The 10270-nt window shown below is 38.7% G+C and overlaps 1 protein-coding gene across 1 annotated transcript; it reads right to left on the bottom strand.

Annotated features, from left to right (window-relative positions):
- Window positions 1-2484: 2484 nt before the first annotated feature.
- Window positions 2485-10239, bottom strand: dhcr7 (7-dehydrocholesterol reductase). The gene is made up of 8 exons (XM_067494976.1): window positions 10189-10239; window positions 8813-8921; window positions 8192-8414; window positions 7993-8083; window positions 7659-7872; window positions 5996-6200; window positions 4196-4327; window positions 2485-3906 (listed from the first exon to the last, which is right to left on the bottom strand). Exons 2-8 carry the CDS (start codon window positions 8899-8901, stop codon window positions 3442-3444), a joined length of 1419 nt encoding a protein of 472 aa, XP_067351077.1. The 5' UTR covers window positions 8902-8921; window positions 10189-10239; the 3' UTR covers window positions 2485-3441.
- Window positions 10240-10270: the final 31 nt, after the last annotated feature.

Genomic DNA, 10270 nt, shown 5'->3' with positions numbered 1-10270 from the left:
CAGAAAAGGGAAAAAGAAGGAAGGAAGAAAGATGAGTGCAAGAGTGAAGAAAAAAGCAACATGATTGAATTAGCACCGAACACAAACCTGAACATAGACCTGAAGCATGAATTTACACTAAAACAAAAGTAATAGACTAATTAAAAATGTTGCCTAATTATGGGACTAAATGCCAGTTTAGGCACTATACACGGTTCACATGAGTTTGCACACACAGTTGCTGCGAGCTATGCAAGGTTGAGTTCACATGTTTGTCTCTGAACAAGACCACATACAAAGGCATGTATGATGATTTGTTACCTTATCATTCAGACAGGAATGGAATTGAAAATTCTGAAATGAAATGGCCATTTCCTTCCTTTGTCTTCGTTCTGTGTCGTAATTAGACCGCAGAGGTAAACACACTCCAGCAAACACCATGTTGATTTGTTACTGCGGTCATGGAAACAGTAACCTATATCGCCACCTATTGGACGAAGCTCGATCACCTCCACAGGTACACGACTCTGTACACATGGACTGTTTGCACCCAGGCCTTGTCGCGTGCGACATCAACATAAATTTTATGGCAAAGTCAATGCTTGCAATTAAACCACAAATGCCCAGCCAGAGGTGGAGCTAAAGGAAAAGTAAGGTAATCCCCAAATACTGGGAGCCATGGACATTTAGAGAACGAAAAGAAATGTCATGGCAGCCAGAAGCTGTTAAGCCAAGAACAAAGGGGTGGAGTGACACGCTGACAAGCAGAGATTACCGTCCCCAGAGCCATGTCGCAAGTGATGCTAAAAACTAAAGGAAGACTTGAATCCCATTTGTTGCTCAGCTGTCTAAGCAATAGAAATAAAAGACCCTTGCAATAAATGTAACCATCAAACCAAAGCACAAAGAAATCAACATTATGACAGTAGGAATTACTCCTTTGCCACCAAGCACAAGCAGCCAGTCCATCTAGCCTCACCCACCACAATGTGATTATTAGGGCTGCTGTGGCCAGGAATCCTCTTTAGTGGTCTGCTGTACTTTATGGTACATGTGAGTTGTTAGTGCTCGCAGTTTGCTGACAAATGATGTATTTTCCTCCCTCTGTGGTGCCCCTTTCCTCCCAGCTTGCCCACAAGTCCCTTACCCCCAAACTTCCAATAAAAACTAATTTGGCCTCACGGGAAATAAAGCCAACTTTGGCTGAGGAGTGGCACTAACTCCAACTATCCCATTGTGCTTTCTGTATATCTCATTCTACTACTCCCCTTCTGTCTTTGCCTCTTATTTCTCTGCCATTCATACTTCTTTCTCCCTGACCCCCACCTGCCCTTCAGTGGAGATGAATGTGCAGCTGCATAAAAATGCCTCCACAATATGCCTATTGTGTACACTAGACATTTATATGGATGGGTGCATGATCCCCAATTGCAAATTCAATAGTCTAGGATTTAGTGCCATTACTTTCTTCATTTTTCCATATCTTTCACAGAGGGCTATTTGACAACTTGGCTTTGAGTGAACCCATCCATTGCACAATGGAACCCCTTCAATCTCATGCAACACTTCCTCACCTCCAGGGATAATTGGAGAATCAATTAACCTAAAAAAAAAGAATGAACGGTAACTCGGTTTCAAGTAATGCAATGTAATGAATCGGGTGCCTATTGCATTAGCTTTGAACAAAGGCAAGAGGAATCAATGAACCTTACATTATCATATCTGATTTACATCCATAACTTGTATCATTACACTGATAGGAGACCTGCTGATGGTTAGGTTCAGTGAGCAGCCCAGTGCTTACATGGCATAATGGGCCTCCAGCTCTGATCGATTACTAAAACACTTGAGAGCACATTTTCACTTACTATGAGCCATGTTACATGTTTGTCAGATAGTGTTTTCAAGGTAGCTTCTAGAATATCAAACACCTCTGTTAAATGAAAAAAAAAAAAAAAAAACTCCATTGACTGAGCTGATAATGTTGAGAAAAAAACATCTAGATACAAGGATCTTTTCTGTTTTATTATTTGGCCTTCACCAGGTTTGATCATGTTATGTTTACTAGTAAAAATGTGTATTTTATGTTTTTCAATGTATTGCTAGAGTTCAGTTTTTGGTTTTGACCAGTTTTCTGCTTAAAGTGGACTAAGGGTTTATGGCTGGATCTGTGCTCTCAGTTGAGTGCTTATTCTGTGGAATTGGGACTTTTAAGTAAACCTGACTGACCACTGTGATTAGGTGTCATCTACTGCCTCCTAGTGTTAAACATTAAGTACTACATCTAAAAGACACAGTCCTGTGATGAATGAAAATATCTGACACTATTGTATTAGCTGCTCTTACATGCACAAATATATAACCTTTTCAAGCTCATATGGGGCTGCTTAATTCACAATTTATTTACTATTGATCTACTTCACTAAGTGTAAAAATGAATGACTTAAAAATGTTCGAAGTAAAAGTAAAGTACTATGGTTAGACCCAGTAGAAAGAACAAAGCCATAACAAAAATTAAACTTTATTTTTGTTACTTCATGCTTAGAAAGGCAGTGCTGGTATGAGGTAATGAAAACACAAACAAATGTTCTGGTTGGACACTGCAGAAACCACAAAAAAGGAAGAAACTTGAGCAAGATGACATGTTTAACATAAAGCAAATACAAATTGTCACTTTTCGGAATGCTTTACAGGCAGTACACTAACAATTGAGCCCCCTGGGTCCCCTGCAGTTAAGTGCGATTTGTTTTTTGGTGTTCAGAGAACTCAGACAGCCTTCATTCAAAGACTACAGAATTTCTTATGGCAGTGAAGCCAACAATCACACATGCTCTATTAGGCCAGTACGACTGCAACAAACCACATATACCTTTGTCAATACTGATAATAAATGTACCAACTTTCACTGTGGTGTGAAAATGTGATGTCTCACTTAATCAACAAAAAATATATTTATTGGCCTACCTGAGTGCTTGTTTTCTGAGCTCTGATTATGTTTCTGATTTGATTTGTGCTAGTTTAAGTTGTGCTTGGTCTTACTAGCTCTACAGATTTACCATATTGTTTTTAAAACTATGAACTTGTTTAACTATCTTCAATTGTCACAGCAGGAAGACAGCAGCAGCGTGGTATCAAACTGCCCTTACTGAGGCAGAGTAATATAGCAAAAACTGTATAGCATCTTTATTTTCATATGTATGAGGAGAACAAATAAACAAGGGATGCTGTGATCCAATACTTCAATAGATCCAATATTTACCTACAGTAAATGCTAAATGGGTTTTGCCTCTGGCACAGTCTGACATACTGTATTTTCCAGGGCTTGATTCAAATACCTAAATTGTATAAAAGATAAAGGTATAAAATATGGGGGTTTATCAGCCTAAACTTTGAAAATAAACATTTTTCCACCACAGATGGTGGTCACAGACATCTAACCTCACCCTGTTCCTGCACCTCTCTCTAAAACACTCCAGGAACTAGCCGGTAAGGCACAGCATCAGTATAGCGTTTCCAGTCCTTGCCATACTTGCTGCTGCAGCGGTGCTCATCACGCACACAGCGGTGAATCAGCAGGATGGTCATGTAAACAATGTAGAAGTATGGCAGTATATGGCCAAAGCCACAGGCGGCACAGTAGGCCAGAGAACCCATCAGGTCACCTGTATAGTTGAAGTGGCGGGACACGCCCCAGAAGCCTGAGGTAAGGAGCTTGCTTTGGTGGACGGCGCCATCAGCTGAGTGGTATGAGCACTTAATGTAAGATGGCTTACATCCCCAGATTGAGCAGGAGCCGTCTGTGCGGCGAAAAAGGTCTTTTTGGTGGTTAGTGGAGCGAAAAATGTAATATCCAACAAGACCAAGCGACAGGACAGCCATGGCATGGAAGTTGGAGAGCTGGACTGGATGGTACACCAGGTACAGGCCCTGGAGAGCCAAATACACATTTATTTTTTGATTAATTTACTTTTGTAATGACTTTGCTAGTGTTTTGGTACTTGCAAAGAAAGTGACATATACTTGCAACATGAAATACACTTGGGTTTATTGTAATTTTCTTTTAGATGGTTGATGGACTTTGTAATTTTGTCAACAATTAGCGTAAAGATTACAGAAACAGTCCCTAAATATGTTGCTTTGTGATACTGCTACACTTAAAAGATGTTGTTTAATATTTATGATAGATTCATTACAGCTTAACATGTGTATTTGTTACCTGTAGTGTGTAGAGGTACGGCAACCAGACACAGTCTCCCCAGCCCAGATACCATCCAAAGTGGTCATGGCAAATATCAATAGTCTTTAAGTACCAGGCTTCATTCCAGAAGAAATCCAACACATAAATTGCCTAAAGGAAACACAAAACCAACAGAATAATGATAGTAAGACTCACAAAAACTTTCTGGTGAAACAGCTTCTAAACACAAAATGTTAAACTATGTAGGAGATGTGACTGTTTTGTTATACAACCTTAAATGGGGCATTATCAGTTTTTATCTGCCTGTAACTATGGTTCAGTAGGTGGCCTTCTACCTTCCAGTGATCTGATAATAAGGTGAGATCTAGTGGCCGCAGATCTACTGTCTAAGTACTTAACCCTTAAGAGATCCTAGAGACATTTTCTGCCATTCGTTTTTTTTTATTATTTTCAAGCCATCAAATAAGTCAAAGCTATATTCATTGAAAAAAAAAGTTTAGAATTGTCGTGTCAGTTCCTTAAGTTAGCCTGACATACAGAGAAAAAAAATCTTCCATTGAAAATGACATTTTTGATCCCACATTTATCTTAAGTTAAACTTATACATTCCTTTAGGTTAAGATTTCCTTTTGGAATACTGGCCTTCAATTTAAAATTTTTAAATTCGTCCACCAGGTGGAAATAGCTGGAGTGAATACTTTTTTCCAGAAGAAGCAAGAAAATAGGGTGATATAGAAGAGCAGAGTTAGAAGCACTCAGGTGGACTAGATCTTGTAATCTGAAAGAGATCTGTGACTATAAATAGGGAGTCTATTGATAGGGGAGAGTGTAGCCAGAAAACACAGGATGGTGGAGTTTACAATGACTCTGATCGTGAGGAAGATGAGGAGGACTAAAGTAGAGCAGACGACAAACTGGTGGAAGTTGAAAAAAGAAAAATGTTGGGTTTTCAGGGAGGAGTTGAGACAGGCTTTGGGTGATCAGGCGGTGCGTCCAGGTGACTGGACATTGTCAGGGGTGCCTAAACTTTTGCATACAACTGTAGGCCAGGGTGGATTGGAGGGATTCCAAATAGGGGACTTTGAGTTGGACACAGTACTTTTATAATCACATTCCCTTTCTCTCTTAAACTTTCATATATGCACTTCTGCATTTAAGCCAATTCCCGATCTGTCCTGTGTCTAAATGTAATGACAGATTCTCTAGCAAGACTTGAGAATTGTTTAGTTTCAATTTTTCAAGCCACAGTTCAAGATAAGAAGTTACTGAAAGTATTAGGATAGCAGGTCTCCAACTGAACGTTCATTACAGCCCATTAAATGGTGTGATAATTTCTTTATCAGGTGAACTGTCAGGGTCAAAGTATAAGTAAGAGAAGGACTAAACTATGTTAGTTCTTGTGAAGTTTAAACTTGCACAACAGTGTCTAAAGGGAAAGAACATGACACAAACATTGCATTTTTGCCAAATGAAAACAATGTATCCAGCAAACAATATTTTAGACCAAATATCTGTGAACCAGGTTCTGAATAACTCTCTGTTGAGTAGAGCGACCGTGTTAACAAATACATTTGAGACTTAGGACAACACCTGCATCCAGGGTAATATTGTATTGCTATATAGATACAGATATCTTTTTAAAAGTACAGAATAAAATGAGAGTAAAGTGTCTTTAGATTTTGTCGAGCTAAATCAGATTAAAGCTAACAAACATCAAATGACTAAAATGTGACTAAAAATAAATATCAGTGAAGTGATTATACACTTACTGAATTTCTAATAATATGTAATAACACTACAATATATCTTAATTCTTACCTGGAGTACATTGACCAGAATCATAGAGTTTGTAACACGGCCGTACAGTTCTTGCTGCTTGGCCAAGTAGGACAGATTAATGAGACTCCAGGCTACAATGCCTGGGCGGCCATTAAAGAAAAGCTTGAAGTCAAACCACTTTCCAATGCGGGGGTTGAACTCAATACCCATCATAAAGTTGTAGAAGATGTTCCCTGTGAACTTGCTGTAGAATCACAGAGTGAAAATTTTGATTAAGCTGTTTACTATTACAGAATTTGAAACACTATGCGTCTATCAGTCCCTCTAGGATTTTTGACATTTTTGTGATTGTTGCCACCAAAAGTACGTGATTTCACGATTGTTGAATATTAATTATTGAATAGGTTTAATGGTTGAATTCATTGTTGCGATTAAACATTGAAAACTCCTGAAGGGACTGATACAGTGCCTTGCAAAAGTATTAATACCACTTGAAATGTTTCACATGTTACAACCACAAATATAAAATGTATTTTATTTGGATTTTATGCGATAGGTTAACACAAAGTGGCACATAATAGTGCAGTGACAGGAAAATTATAAATGTTTTTTACAAATAAACATCTGAAAAGTGTGACATACATTTGTATTCAGCCCCCGAGTCAATACTTTGCAGAACCACCTTTTGCTGCAATTACAGGTGCGAGTCTTTTGCGGTATGTCTCTACCAGCTTTGCACATCTAGAGAGTGAAAAATTTTCCCCCATTCTTCTTTGCAAAATAGCTCGAACTTAGTTAGATTTGATGGAGAGAGTCTGAACAGCAATTTTTAACCTCCTGTGGAACCTCATTCCCAGTCTCGAGTCTTTTGCAGACTCGAACAGGTTTTTCTTCTAAAATTGCCCTGTATTGACTCCATCCATCTTCCCATCTACTCTGACCAGCTTCCCTGTCCCTGCTGAAGAAAAGCATCCCCACAACATGATGCTGTTTGTGGAGTGTTAGGTTTCAGCCGCATATATCGTTTTGCATTTAGGCCAAAAAGTTCAATTTTGGTTCCATCTGACCAGAGCACCTTCTTCCACATGTTTGCCGTGTCCCTCATATGACTTGTCACTGCACATGGTACTTTCTTTCAACAATGGCTTTGCTCTTGCCACTCTTCTATAAAGGCCAGACACTCCTTCCATTTTTGGAATATAGATGGTAAAGTGCTCCATAAGATGTTCAAAGCTTGGAATATTTTTTTATAACCTAATCCTGCATCAAACTTCTCCACAACTTTATACTGACCTCTCTTGTCTGTTCCTTGGACATCATAATGCTGTTTGTTCACTAATGTTCTCTAACAAACCTCTGAGGGCTTCACAGAACAGGTGTATTTATACTGACATTAAATTACACACAGGTAACACTAATTAGTTACTAATTACTAATTAGATGACTGCTGAAGGCAATTGGTTCCACTGGATTTTAGTTAGGGGCATCAGAGTAAAGGGGGCTGAATACAAATGCATGCCCCACTTTTCAGATATTTATTTGTAAAAAATTTAAAAACAGTTTTGTTTTTTTTTTCACTTCACAATTATGTACCACTTTTCAAGGAGTATGACTATTTTTGCAAGGCACTGTATATACATAAAAACATTATGCAGAAACAAATATGCATGTGAAATCCTGCCCTGTGTGTGCCACTACTCACCAGTCCTCGAAATTGGTGGGGAAAAGATAGGCCTTTATAAAAACAAAGATGGACACAGTGTAGCCCAGAATGTTGCAACACCACATCAAAGGGATCCAGTTGTCAAAGATGATGGTGGGGGAAAACCAATGGAAATAGTGAGCGTTAGCAAACCACAAGGCATGAGTGATAAGCCAACACTGTAGCCCATTGATCTCATACTTGTTGATCAGGCCTAGTGAATGTGGACACAACACAGAAGGTTTGAATTTTAAAAGAGCATGTGCTTTAAATGAATGCATTCGATTGTCTCATTAAAAAGATGTGGACAGATGTGTTTTCATGTGTTCATCACCGGCAGGAGTTCGTGCTCCCTCCTGCACTCCACCAACATAGCCAGGAAGAAACTTGTGAGTCACATCAGGAACACACATATACAGGAACACCTAGGAGACAAACAGAACTTGTTTCAACTTTTTTTTAAATTTGCTACAATTCCTTCATGTTTGGCTACAGATGAAGCTAAATTTCCACTTTTGCCTCCTTTCTCATACCTGGAAGGCCACCCAGATGGTATATATCTTAGCAGCTGCCCAGGTGAAGGAGGGTGCTCGGGCCCAGATGGAGAACAGCGTGGTCTCTCCTTGGTACAACTCAAAGAGAGGCTGGGTGATGGAGCACTCGTATTGATCACAGGCCATCACAAAGTAGAAGACAATAAAGGGGGCAAAGCAAAGCAGGCTGATCACACCGATAAGGGAAAACCAGTCCACCTCCCTGAGAATTATTTATTTTAACAGACAGATACAGTATGAGTTGATTGTTTCATGATAGGGTGACACGATATGATCACATATAAGCAAAGAGTCAAATTTCTTACCAAGGTAAGATAACAACTTCATTCCATTTCTCTCTCAAACTTTATAACTCAGCATCTATGCTTATTTATGCATAGAGAATATAAATATAATGAATATATAAATTCAAACCAGATAAATCTGCAGAGCCTGTCTCATACACTGGAGATGTTGTTAATAAAGGAATTTCTTTGTAAACCTTAGATGAATGTGTAAATATGGGTTTTTGATTCTGTGAATCAACATCGCAGCTTTTGGCAATTTATTTAGATGACATAATTGCCTACAGAAAGCTGTGACATAATAATATCAGCTCACCAGGCTCTCCCCCACGTTGCCGACTTCTCCATCTGATCAGATGCTTTTCCCTTGGCACTGTGCTGGGTACGTCTCCTTGCGGCCTCCATTATGTCTGCGCTATTCAGCTCTGGTGAAAGATCAAGGTATTAGGTTAAGATCAAATATACAACAACATCTTGCACCTTGTACACAACCACAGCCCTTTTACAACTGTACAACCTACAGTCTGACTCCTCAAATACACAAATAAAGCCACAGCATTAATACTACCTGGTGGTGTTAATGTTGTGGTCTGAAACTAAAAGCTAGATACACAGTATGATTTGATGCACTTTGTTTTGACACCTTTCAAATACAACCAACATTATTCCATTCGAAAGTACTGAAAAGTGAAAGTATTATTACAAGTTATGCAGCTATGTTCTGCAAATCAAACATTTACAATTTAAACAGATAATGACCTAATAGTGAGAGCTAAAGTAATGTACATGGCTTTGTGGATGTGATATAATGAAGATCAGCTTGATAAAGCTGGTGTGTTCAACCAGCCTTAAAACCACTGCTGCCAGCAGATATTGACAGAAGAACATAAACGCAATATGTAGAATTTATCCTATTAATCTACTGGCAGGTCGTTTATTTATAATAATACATCATAATTTTTCAGCTAGTTAGGTTTTGCACAAGATTTTGTACAATAGTGACTAGTACCGAAAGCTGTAAATTTAATGTAGTGTTGTAAAACTATGCTACATTATCTTCGCCTGAATTGTAGTGAAGTGAAAGTAGCCAACATGATAATATTCTAGTAAACATTTGAAGTAATTGTACTTAAGTACAGTAATTGAGTAAATTAGTTACGATTAGTTATTTGCCACCTTTGGCTGCTACTAAATGTATTTAAATGCTCTGTTACTGTACACACCTTCCAGTCACGTACACACCCGCGTGCTTCTGTAGTAAAAGTTATGTCAAGTCACGGGGAAATATTCACAAAAAACACAAAATAGTGTTAAACTAGATAGGAACTTGAATACCACCGCGATAATGTTTGCATGATTTTTCCAGCGGTTTCTACCACATACAGATTAAAGAAAGAAGGGCGACGGCGATGTTGCATAACGTTAATAACAACAGGTATGTCTGAGTTTATTTAAATAACGTTATATGTTCAATAAACTGAATTTTACCACGTCTCTCCTCAACCTGCACTTAATGATTTCGAGAAGCTAACTTAGTGGGAACAAACGTTAAGCTAGGTTACCTCGTAAGTGCATCCTGAACGGTGCCTCTCAAATGGCACGACATTATAGACATTATTTGCAGGTAAAACTTGCTTTAAACCTGAACTAAAGTATTGTTACAGATGCACTTCATCACCATGACCCACTCACCTGTAGATAACTGTAGGGTTACCCAGCCAACTGCCAGCTGCTCAGCTCTTCTTTCCTCCAAGGCCAAGTGCAGCTGGTAAAG

Source organism: Channa argus, chromosome 2, assembly GCF_033026475.1.
Source record: "Channa argus isolate prfri chromosome 2, Channa argus male v1.0, whole genome shotgun sequence".
Lineage (NCBI taxonomy): Eukaryota > Metazoa > Chordata > Actinopteri > Anabantiformes > Channidae > Channa > Channa argus.
Note: the sequence above shows the minus strand (reverse complement) of the source record. Positions and strands in the feature narration are given on the sequence as shown.